The sequence below is a fragment of the Mustelus asterias genome, unplaced genomic scaffold (genome assembly GCF_964213995.1).
Source record: "Mustelus asterias unplaced genomic scaffold, sMusAst1.hap1.1 HAP1_SCAFFOLD_113, whole genome shotgun sequence".
In the NCBI taxonomy this organism is placed as follows: Eukaryota; Metazoa; Chordata; class Chondrichthyes; order Carcharhiniformes; family Triakidae; genus Mustelus; species Mustelus asterias.
Genome location: NW_027590154.1, coordinates 994,599 through 1,006,705, shown reverse-complemented (window position 1 = coordinate 1,006,705; position 12,107 = coordinate 994,599). Strand labels below are relative to the sequence as shown.

General features: G+C 42.3%; 1 protein-coding gene across 1 annotated transcript; it reads left to right on the top strand.

Moving 5' to 3' along the window:
* The first annotated feature begins 5,855 nt into the window (after window positions 1-5,855).
* Window positions 5,856-8,482, top strand: LOC144484507 (putative G-protein coupled receptor 139). The gene is made up of 2 exons (XM_078203027.1): window positions 5,856-5,925; window positions 7,581-8,482. Exons 1-2 carry the CDS (start codon window positions 5,856-5,858, stop codon window positions 8,480-8,482), a joined length of 972 nt encoding a protein of 323 aa, XP_078059153.1.
* Window positions 8,483-12,107: the final 3,625 nt, after the last annotated feature.

The window sequence follows — 12,107 nt, the reverse complement described above, 5'->3', positions numbered from 1 at the left end:
ACAATCATCTTTTAAACGAAATCAAATATCTTTCAAGGGAAGAGATTTAAGAATGATCTGTTAGTTATAGTTGATCCCTCTTTATTCTATGTGTGAAACATTCTGGCGCTTAAATCTCCTTCATCTATAGGAAGACCAGCAGGTCCGCACTGATTCTCGATTTCCTCATCTGCCTAAGTGGTTTTTCCTTTTAATTTGTTATGAGGAACGATTTTTTAAAAGATTATTCTGGAAAACGTGCGCCATTTCCTCTCGTTCAATTAGTGTCACTTGTGTCTATCTTTTTGCGCACACAGTACTAGTAGGAATGTTTCAGATGCTGATTAACGATTTCAGTCTGCACCTTTCAATCCATTAAATTCTGTTGTACACTGGAACGAGATGCTAATGTATGCACGTTGTCAAAATGGAAACCATTTCTTCCTGTAAGCGCATCAAAAACAAATCTGTATTCCTTATTTTACAGAAAGCTTTTGAGGCCGAGGTCAGAGCAAAGATACAATGTCATCGAGATTCGGATAATGTTCGGCAAAAAGCTGAAATCATACAGATTAACCTCACCTTCATGAGAAAGCTTGATGAAAGTTCCTGCCCGGTTTCAAACCGTAGACTTATCGTGTGTTTAGTTTATGTGACAACCACAAAACTGAACAAACAAGTGATAGTGTTGCGCCGCCAATTGACCTGACTGCAATGTTCAACTACACTGCGCTGCTGCCAGTTCTAATGGTTAGCTTGAGAGCCCATGTCACGAAAGACAAGAACAGTTCCGTGACTTTCAACCTGATATCTCAACTTACCTTGTAATACATAATTAAAAGATTTCGTCCGGCAAATGTCTAAGGGAGCAATGATTTCTGCTCAGTCATTAATGCTTCATTCTCATCTTTGGTCGAATAATTTCAACCAGTTATGTTCAGTATTTGTTCGTTATTCAACATTTAATGTCAATACATTTATTTAACACAGATGTCCTCATTCTGCATTGAATATCTATGGAAGTGTAGAACATTGAATTGCAAACATGACTGACCAACAAAAGCAATTGAGACACTGGGTAATACACATGACATGGGGCTTATTTGAGATTGACAACAATCGTCTCTAAAAATATGCTCCTGGGAAATGGGTGTCATTTCTTCTAGTTCAGTTACAGTGTCACCTGTGTCTGTCTTTCTGCGCACAGAAACTATTAGGCAAGTTTCAGCTGGTGATTAACTATATTAGTCTCCATATTTCAACCTATTCAATTCTGTTGTGTACGAAAGGAGATGCTAATTTATGCACATTGTCGTAATAGCAACGTTTCTTTCTTGTCAGTGCGTCAAATAAATTCTGCATTTCTTATTTTACAGAAAGCATTTGAGGTCGAGGTCAGAGCAAAGATAGTATTGCTATAAAATCGAGATTCGTTTCATGTTCTGCAACCAAGTGAAATCATACAGATTTCCCCACTCTACGTGAGAAAGTTTAATAAACGTATCTGCACAGTTTCGAACAACGCATCTTACACATGGTAGGCAAACGTGATAACCATTACGCGACAGAACCAAGTCACAAACTTGAGTTCCCAATTTGCCTACAGTGTTCAACTCCACTGTGTTGCTGCAGGTTCGAATGGTTAGATTGAGAGCCCATGTTACTTAATCCAAGTACACATCCGTTACTTACAAAAAGTTCAATTTATCTTGAACTTCAAAATTTAAAAGCGTTCGTCCGGCAAATATCTAAGGGAGAAATGATATCGCCTCATTCATGAACGCATCGTTGTCATCTTCCTTCGCAAAATCTCAACCAATTGTTCTCAGTATTTGTTTTGTTATTCAATATTTAATACAGGCAGTCCCCGGGTTACGGACGAGTTCCGTTTTTAAGTCTGTCTGTGAGTCGAATTTGTATGTAAGTCGGAACAGTTACGTATGCTTCACATCTAGCGTCAATTAGTCAAATGATTGTCTGAGTATATAGTATATATTTTACCTAAAACATCTTAAATATAATAATACAGTAATAATAATAAATGGAAATGGCACAGAACTTGGATTATTTTTAAATTTATATATATGTGTGTGTGTTGGTATAAAAAACATTAAAGTAATTTCTTCAAGTAAAAATCAAGGGAGGCTTGAACAGAGCTTTTCTTTTTCTCATTATGAATGGCCTTGTAGCAGCTGAGGCCGTCGGTAACTATCCAGTAAACTTTGGTGAACGTCTCTGCATTAAGACCTTGCTCCTCTAACTTTGCCATCCCTGCTTCAATGAGACGAAAGGCTTCAGCTAACTCCTTCGTCAAAAACTTCTTGGGTTCTGGGTTGCTTGGTCCTTGCCTTCTTCCTCAGGCACATAACCTCCCTCCTCAATATTTTTTTCCAACATTTCAGGAAACTCTCTCACAGCACTTACATCGGCACTCGTTGCTTCACCTTGCGCTTTAACATTGTGTAAGTTTACCCTCCCTCTGAAACGCTTGAACCAACCCCTACTCGTAATAAATTCTTCGTCACAAGCATCTTCACTTGCTGCACATGCAGCTTTTAAATCACTGAAAAGGCTTCACGCCTTTACTTGCACTAAGCCAAGGCTAATAGGAATATTCGGCTGATTTTGATCCTCTAACCAATTTACCAATAGCCTTTCCATTTCGATAATTAAACCACTGCGTTGCTGAGTGATAATTGTCGCTTTCATCAGGACAGAGACTTTTACATTCTCCATTACTCTCCCCTTGTCCTTTATAATTGTCCCGATCGTTGACCGACTGTAGCCTAACACTTTTCCAATATTTGTTGGTGTTTCACCTCTCTCCGATCGCTTTATTATTTCCACTTTCGTTTCAATCGTGATCGTTTTCCTTTTCTTCGATGCATCACTATCACTTGCATCAGATTTACGCTTTGGAGCCATGATCACGAGGGTAAACACACGGAAAATTTAAGTCAAAACACAACGCACACAACAGTGTTTGCGCGATTCTTCTTAAAATGGCGACGACGGCATGGCGTTGTTCTCCCTCGGGCCGACGAACCGCTGAAATGGCGCAGTGTTTTGAGCGTCGCGCAATGTAGTCCGCCCGTTCGTGAGTACGAACCATTGTATGTAACTCGATGTTTTAAAATAATAGGCTTTACGGAGGTCGGTACGTAAGGACGGGCGTTCGTCAGTCTGGCGTTCGTAACCCGGGGACTGTATCAATACATGATTTAACACACATGTCCTCATTGTGAACTGAATATCTCTGAAATTTAATGTCACTCAACTGCAAACACAACTGCCCAACAAAAGGAGTACAGTCACCGAGTAATACAGATCACGTGATGCTTCTTTGAGATTGACCATAGTCAGCTTTTAAACAAAGTCAATTAGTTTTTAAGTGGAAGAGATTGAAGAATTATCTGTTAGTTATACTTGATTGAGCCTTTTTTGTTATGGATACGAAACATTCAAGCGCATTAATTCCGGCCATCTGTAAGAAAGTCCAATAGATCTGCAGTGAGTGTAGATTTCCTCATCTGTGTGAATGGTTTTCCCTATTTCTATGCAATGAAGAACTATTGAAAAAAAAAAGATTCTGCTGGGAAATGTGCGCCATGTTCCTCTAGTTCAGTTACACTATCAATTGTGTCTGTCTTTTTGAGCACAAATACTGTTCGACATGTTTCCGACGCTGATTAACTATGTTAGACTGCACCTATAAACCCATTAAATTATGTTGTAGACTGAACGAGTTGCTAATACGTGAACGATGTCAAATAGAAACGTTTCTTTCCTGTCAGTGAGTCAAAAAAAAAGATCAGCATATCTTATCTTACAGAAAACATTTGAGGCCGAGGTCAGAGCAAAGATAAAATGGCTGGAATATCGAGATTCGGATGATGTTCAGCAACAAACTGAAATCATGCAGATTTCCCTCACCCTTCATGATGAAGTTTAATGAATGTTCCTGCCCGGTTTGGAAGCGGGGAGGTTTCATGTGTGAGGTTCAGGTAGAACCACTGCACTACAGAAACAAGTTAAAGCATAGCGCCCGCAATTGGTCTGACGACAATGTTCAACTGCACTGTGTTGCTGTAGGTTCTAATGGTGAGATTGAGGGCCCATGTCACTTAGTACAAGAACACATCCGTTAATTTCAAACTGATATCTCAACTTACGTTATACTTCAAAATTAAAAAGTGTTCGTCTGGCAAATGTCTAAGAGAGCAATCATTTCTGCTCAATCATTAATGCATCATTCTCATCTTCCATCGAATAATTTCAGACAGTTTTATCCAGCATTTGACGTTATTAAACATTTAATATCAATACATTTATTTAGCACAGATGTCCTCATTCTGAATTGAATGTCTCTGAAAGATACAACAATGATTGGAAACATGATTGACAAAAGCAATCGAGTCCCTGGGTAATACACATCCCAAAATGCTTATTCGAGATTGACTACAATCATCTTTCAAAGAAAATCAAATATCTTTCAAGGCAAGAGATTTAAGAATGATCTGTTTGTTACACTTGATCCCTCTTTACACTGTGTGTGAAACATTCTGGCGCCTCAATCTCGTTCATCTACAAGAAGACCAGCAGGTCCGCACTGATTCTCGATTTCCTCACCTGTCTGAGTGTTTGTTTCCCAATTTCTTTATCATGAAGAACACTTTTAAAAAGATGCTTCTGGGAAATGTGCGTCACTTTCTCCAGTTCAGTTACAGTATCACTTGTGCCTGTTATTTTGAGCGCACAATAGTTTTCGACGTGTTTCAGATGTTAATTAACTATGTTAGTTTGCACCTGAAAACCGATTAAATTCTGTTGTAGACTGAACGAGATGCCGATTTGTGCACGTCTTGAAAATGGAAACGCTTCTTTCCTTTCAGTCCTTCAAAAAATTCAGCATTTCTTATTTTACAGAAAGCTTTTGAGGCGAGGTCAGAGCAAAGATAATATGGCTGTAACATCGAAGTTCGAATAATCTTCAACAACAAACTGAAAACTAACAGATTTTCCTAACCCTAAACAAGAAAGCTGAATGAATGCTTCTGCCCGGTTTCGAACGACCTTTCGCGTGTTCGGCGTACTTGATAACCAGTACACTACAAAAACAAATGATACCATTGTGCCCCAATTGGCCTGACTACAATGTTCAACTGCAGTGTGCTGCTGCAGGTTCCCATGGGTAGATTGAGGACCCATGTCACTTAATAAATGAACACATCCGTTACTTTCAACCTGATATCTCAACTTGCACTTCAAAATTAAAAAGCGTTGGTCTGGCAAATGTCGAAGGGAGCAATGCTTTCTGCTCCATCATTAAAGCTTCATTCTTATCTTCCTTTGAATAATCTCAACTAATTGTACTGTGTATTTGTTTCGTTATTCAATATTTAATATCAATACATTATTTAACACATGTCCTCATTATGAATTGAATATTTCTGAAATTGAATTTCCCTGAATTGCAAACCTAACTGACCAATAAAAGGAATCGAGTCACCGGGTAATATAGATCTCATAGTGCTTATTTGTGATTGACCATAAACAAGGTCAACTATTTTGAAATGGAAGAGATTGAAGAACTATCTGTTAGTTAAACTTGTGCCTTTTTTTATTATGTGTGTGAAACATTCAGGCGCATAAATTCCGGCCATCGAAAGGAAAGGAATCGTCCACGCTGCCAGTGTGGCAAGTGGAAGACGTGAAATGGTGAGTTCATGTGTTTGTTTACCGAAATGTAAGTCAGGTGCAGTTTGTTACTTAATTGTCCCCCCGGAGACGCTCATTCAGAATAAATGAGAGACTCATTGAATGTGTCCCAGAGCTAAGTTTTAAGCTTCTGAGAACCCTCTAGTTTCTGAGAGACGATGCACGGACCAGCGAAAGGTCTCTTCTATGCCATTTGTTATCCCGTTCTTGCTGGTATTGGTGCCCCTGGTAAGTGATGGATCACAAATAAGTTGTTAACGTTGTTTAAAAAGAACAATAAATTGGGTTTCTTCTCTTTCTGGAACGGGCTAATCGTATCTACAACTCAGCAATGATGAGTTTACGGGACTTCAAACGGGTACCAACATATGCCTGTGCGTGCCTTGTTTGATATTATGCCATGCAATGGTAAATTCTATGATTTATTTGATTGGATCATGGAACATTCCAAGACATTATTCAAATTACTGTGCTGCACACAAAGATTGAGATGCATTTTATTGGTTTGCCTAATTTGGACTATAATTGATGGCTTTGCATCTGTTATATTGTCGACTTTGCGTTTCATTAAATGTAGTAAAATGCGCTGGTGTTCTGAATGCTATTCTGGAATAATACCGCATAACAGCGAAGTAACATGCATTTCCATGAAATGATCTTATTACAGCATCGGCGAAATAACTATTACATTGCATTCTTTGAATTAGATGAAATTGAATACTAAAAAAAATCTTACAGTGATTACAAGAATGTACAGCGCGACGTCTGCAACGATTTAATAATTACAATACCGTGATTTATTACTGGGCAGCCCTCAATGTTAATGCGGTTATAGGAATTATTTAAGGAAAGGTTTCAAGGGGATTCTCCGGTTTCCTCCTACAGTCCAAAGATGTGCAGATAAGATGGATTGGCCATGCTAAATTGCCCCTTAGTGTTTGGGAAACTCACAAGCGTAAATGCATGAGGTCATGTGGTGAGCGCCTGGGTGGGAAATTTGTCAAAGCAGTTTCGATGGGCCGAATGGCCTCCTTCTGCACTGTAGGATTCTATGAATGGAAAAGCAAGATTTTAAATCTGCTATGCATGTTTTTCTTGTGCTGGTACGTTTCGTACATATTGTTTTAGATATTTTTGTCGGTGTCCATGGCAAGGTCAATATATATTGCTCATCTCTAGTTGCCAGTGGAAAAGGTAAAGTTGCTCTTGTTTCTTCAGCCACTGCAATACGTACGATGAGGACTTTAACAAAGACATTTAAAACCCAATGGCCTAAGTAGTTCAAAGAGATAGGTTACAAGGAACGTCCTTCAGAAGAAAGGCGAAAAACAGCTGCTGAGAGGGAAGTTCAAGAGATTAGCGCGTCGACATCTCGAGGCGTAACTATTGTCAATGGCGGGTTAAACAATACGGACACACAACGGGACAAAGTTGGAGGTAAACTGTGAACTCAGTTGGCAGCAAGAAGTTACAGGCACCTAGAATGACGGGACTAGGGAGGGATTTAAAGATGAGAAGGATGAGAATATTAAAAACGAGACATTGCTCGACTGGAACCAATGTAGAACAGCGAGCATGCACTTGATCGATGCACTGGGCCTGTCATGAATAACAGCATCAGCAGCAATTGTTTGAAATTAGCTAAATTTGGGAAACTAACCGCAAACTGACCAGAAAACAGATTTTTTGGCGGGCTCAGATTTCAATGCTGTCTACAATGACACATGTTTTGTTCAGCATTTGATATCTAACGAATACCAATTGCAGGAGTCTGGAGGTGACAAAGGGTTAGATCAGGACAGATTCGGTAACTGATTGGATGACTCAATAACTGGTATTTAGAATTTGTGCGGTGACACCTGTCGTGTTTTTATCTCTCACAGCCAATTTGTGGGCGATTATAATCCTATGCCGAGGACGGTGCGGACTCTCCCGGTGCATCACATTTTACCTGGTAGCGATAGCGGTGAGCGATTTCCTGGTCATCATTACTGCCGTCGTCCTCAACCGCATCGGCCGCATCTACTTTTCTAACAGTGCCCTGTCCACCACCCCTGCGTGTAGAGTTAGTTCCTTGCTGGTCTTTGCCACACGGGATGGGTCAGTTTGGCTGACAGTGGCTTTCACCATCGACCGATTCGTCGCCATCTGTTGTCAGAGCCTGAAGACCAGATACTGCACCGAGAAAACAGCATTGCTGGTTATAGGAATAGTCTGTGCCCTGAGCTGTGTGAAAAACTTCCCTTTCTACTTCGTCTACCAGCCCTTGTACATTCTAGATGGGGTGCCCTGGTTCTGCGACATCAAGATCACCTTCTACACATCTCCCACGTGGCTGGCCTACGACTGGCTGGACCACATCTTAACCCCCTTTCTTCCATTCCTCCTCATCCTGCTACTCAACTCCCTGACTATGAGACACATATTAGTGGCCAGCAGAGCCCGCAGGAGACTCCGAGGCACAGAGGACCACGGAGACCCGGAGATGGAAAACCGCAGAAGATCCATTGTCCTGCTCTTCACCATTTCCCTTAGTTTTCTTCTCCTGTGGGCCACCTATGTCGGACATTTCCTCTACGCACGGCTCGCAGGTGCGGGCTACCTCACCAGCCTGGATTTCAATGATCCAGACTATATCCTTCAAGAGACAACTAACGTGCTCCAGTTAGTAAGTTCCTGCAACAACGTCTTCATCTATGCAATCTCCCAGAACAAGTTCAGAGAAGAGCTGAGGAAATTGCTGATCTGTCCATTCACCATGCTCACTGGTGTCTTTAAACAGTAGGAAAAACATATTAATTATTTCCCAGGGCCATGAGTGCGCCCCAGTGTGTTTCCGTCTCTGTGTCTCTTTGTCTGTTTGTCTGTCTATCTCTCTCTCGCTCTCTTTCTCTCTCTCTTTCTCACACACACGCACACATATACTTACACATACACACACTCAAACACACACACACACACGCACACGCACACACCCACACACATACACACACACGACTTTGGATGTCCCACTTTCAACATCCCACCCTTCAAGTATTTAGGGCACAAACCTTAGTGTTCCGTATTGTCAATACTGAACGAGTCCTGAACTCAGTCGTGGTTCAAATACTGGATGAGATGCTAAACCACGGTCTGTGTTTGCCCTCTCAAATGCAATGTTGGAATATTAAAACCAAATTTTGTTCACCCTCATTTAACACCACAGAAATCAATGTTTACTTATTTTTCACATTACTTTATTTTGTGTGGGGGTGCGGGGAGAGATTCCTGCTCAGTAGACGTTTGCTGCTGCGTTTCCTGCATTACATCAGCAAAGAATAAAGATCAAATAAAATTACAGCACAGGAACAGGCACTTCGGCCCTCCAAGCCTTCACCGACTATGCTGCCGTGTGAACTAAAACCCCTCACCATTCCGGGGATCAGTGCCTTCTATCCCCATCCTAATCATTTATTTTTCAAAACGCCCCTTAAACGTCGCTATCGTATCTGCTTCCACTACCTCCTCTGGCAGCAAGTTCCAGGCGACCACCAGCCTCCTGTAAAACACTTACCCCGTACATCTCCTTAAAACTTGCCGCTCGCACCTTAAACTTAAGCCCCCGAGTAAGTGACTCTTCCTCCCTATGTATACGTTTCTGACTATCCACTTTGCCCATGCCCCTCAGTCTCTTGTAGACTTCTATCAGGTCCCCCCTCAGCCTCCATGGTTCCAATGAGAACAAACCAAGTTTTGCCAACCTCTCCTCATGTCCTCTCCTAATGTCCTCCATACCAGGCAATATTCTGGTAAATCTTTTTTGCACCCTCTCCAAAGCCTCCACATCATTTTGGTAGTATGGCGGCCAGAATTGAACACTATATTCCAAGTGCTGAAATGGCACATTTCAAAATTGGGACGTCCGAAGTCGTGAAATGCAGCATATAAATAATCTATCTTCTTTGATTTTTTTGTTCCTTTCTTTCTTTCTTTCTTTCTTTCTTTCTTTCTTTCTTTCTTTCTTTCTTTCTTTCTTTCTTTCTTTCTTTCTTTCTTTCTTTCTTTCTTTCTTTCTTTCTTTCTTTCTTTCTTTCTTCCTTCCTTTCAAAGAACAAAGAACAGGACAGCACAGGAAACTGGCCCTTCGGCCCTCCAAGCCTATGCCGCTCATTGGTCCAACTAGACCAATCGGTTGTATCCCTCCATTCCCAGGCTGCTCATGTGACTATCCAGGTAAGTCTTAAACGATGTCAGCGTGCCTGCCTCCACCACCCTACTTGGCAGCGCATTCCAGGCCCCCACCACCCTCTGTGTAAAAAACATCCCTCTGATATCAACCATGATTGAATGGTGGAGTGGACTCGATGGGCCGAATGGCCTTACTTCCGCTCCTATGTCTTATGGTCTTATGGTATCTGAGTTATACTTCGCCCCGCTCACCTTGAGCCCGTGACCCCTCGTGGTCGTCACCTCCGAACTAGGAAAAAGCTTCCCACCGTTCACCCTATCTATCCCCTTCATAATCTTGTACACCTCTATTAAATCTCCCCTCATTCTCCGTCTTTCCAGGGAGAACAACCCCAGTTTACCCAATCTCTCCTCATAGCTAAGACCCTCCGTACCAGGCAATATCCTGGTAAACCTTCTCTGCACTCTCTCTAACGCCTCCACGTCCTTCTGGTAGTGCGGCGACCAGAACTGGACGCAGTACTCCAAATGTGGCCTAACCAGCGTTCTATACAGCTGCATCATCAGATTCCAGCTTTTATACTCTATACCCCGTCCTATAAAGGCAAGCATACCATATGCCTTCTTCACCACCTTCTCCACCTGTGTTGCCACCTTCAAGGATTTGTGGACTTGCACACCTAGGCCCCTCTGTGTTTCTATACTCCTGATGACTCTGCCATTTATTGTATAACTCCTCCCTACATTATTTCTTCCAAAATGCATCACTTCGCATTTATCCGGATTAAACTCCATCTGCCACCTCTCCACCCAATTTTCCAGCCGATCTATATCCTGCTGTATTGCCCGACAATGCTCTTCGCTATCCGCAAGTCCAGCCATCTTTGTGTCATCCGCAAACTTGCTGATTACACCAGTTACACCTTCTTCCAAATCATTTATATATATCACAAATAGCAGAGGCCCCAGTACAGAGCCCTCCGGAACACCACTGGTCACAGACCTCCAGCTGGAAAAAGACACTTCGACCACTACCCTCTGTCTCCTCTGGCCAAGCCAGTTCTCCACCCATCTAGCCACTTCTCCTTGTATCCCATGAGCCTTAACCTTCTTAACCAACCTGCCATGTGGGACTTTGTCAAATGCCTTACTGAAATCCATATAGACGACATCCACGGCCCTTCCTTCATCAACCGTTTTTGTCACTTCCTCAAAAAACTCCACCAAATTTGTAAGGCACGAACTCCCTCTTACAAACCCATGCTGTATGTCACTAATGAGATTGTTCCGTTCTAAATGCACATACATCCTATCTCTAAGAATCCTCTCCAACAACTTCCCTACCACGGACGTCAAGCTCACCGCCCTAGAATTTCTTGGGTTATCACTGCTACCCTTCTTAAACAATGGGACCACATTCGCTATGCTCCAATCCTCAGGGACCTCACCCGTGTCCAAAGAAGCGACAAAATTTCCGTCAGAGGCCCAGCAATTTCATCTATCGTCTCCCTGAGCAGTCGAGGATAGATGCCATCAGGCCCTGGGGCTTTGTCAGTTTTAATGTTCCCTAAAAAACCTAACTCTTCCTCTCTTGTAATGGAGATTTTCTCTAACGGGTCAACACCTCCCTCCGAGACACTCCCGGTTAACACGCCCCTCTCCTTCGTGAATACCGATGCAAAGTATTCATTTAGGATCTCCCCTATTCCCTTGGGTTCTAAGCATAATTCCCCTCCTTTGTCCCTGAGAGGTCCGATTTTCTCCCTGACAACTCTTTTGTTCCTAACGCAGATGGACTTCAACCCGGATAAGTGTGTGGTGATCCATTTTGGCAGATCCAATGGGATGAAGCAGCAGTATAATATGAAGGGTACCATTCTTAGCAGTGTAGAGGATCAGAAGGACCTTGGGGTCCGGGTCCATAGGACTCTTAAATCGGCCTCGCAGGTGGAGGATGCGGTCAAGAAGGCGTACGGCGTACTGGCCTTCATTAATCGAGGGATTGAGTTTAGGAGTCGGGAGATAATGCTGCAGCTTTATAGGACCCTGGTTAGACCCCACTTGGAGTACTGCGCGCAGTTCTGGTCACCTCATTACAGGAAAGATGTTGAAGCCATTGAAAGGGTGCAGAGGAGATTTACAATGATGTTGCCTGGATTGGGGGGCATGCCTTATGAGGATAGGTTGAGGGAGCTTGGTCTCTTCTCCCTGGAGAGACGAAGGATGAGAGGTGACCTGATAGA

Excerpts from the sequence above, each read along its gene's own strand:
- LOC144484507 (XM_078203027.1), top strand. The coding sequence starts at position 5,856 with ATGCACGGACCAGCGAAAGGTCTCTTCTATGCCATTTGTTATCCCGTT. Across the intron at positions 5,926-7,580 it reads TGCTGGTATTGGTGCCCCTG|CCAATTTGTGGGCGATTATA; the intron begins GTAAGTGATGGA and ends TATCTCTCACAG.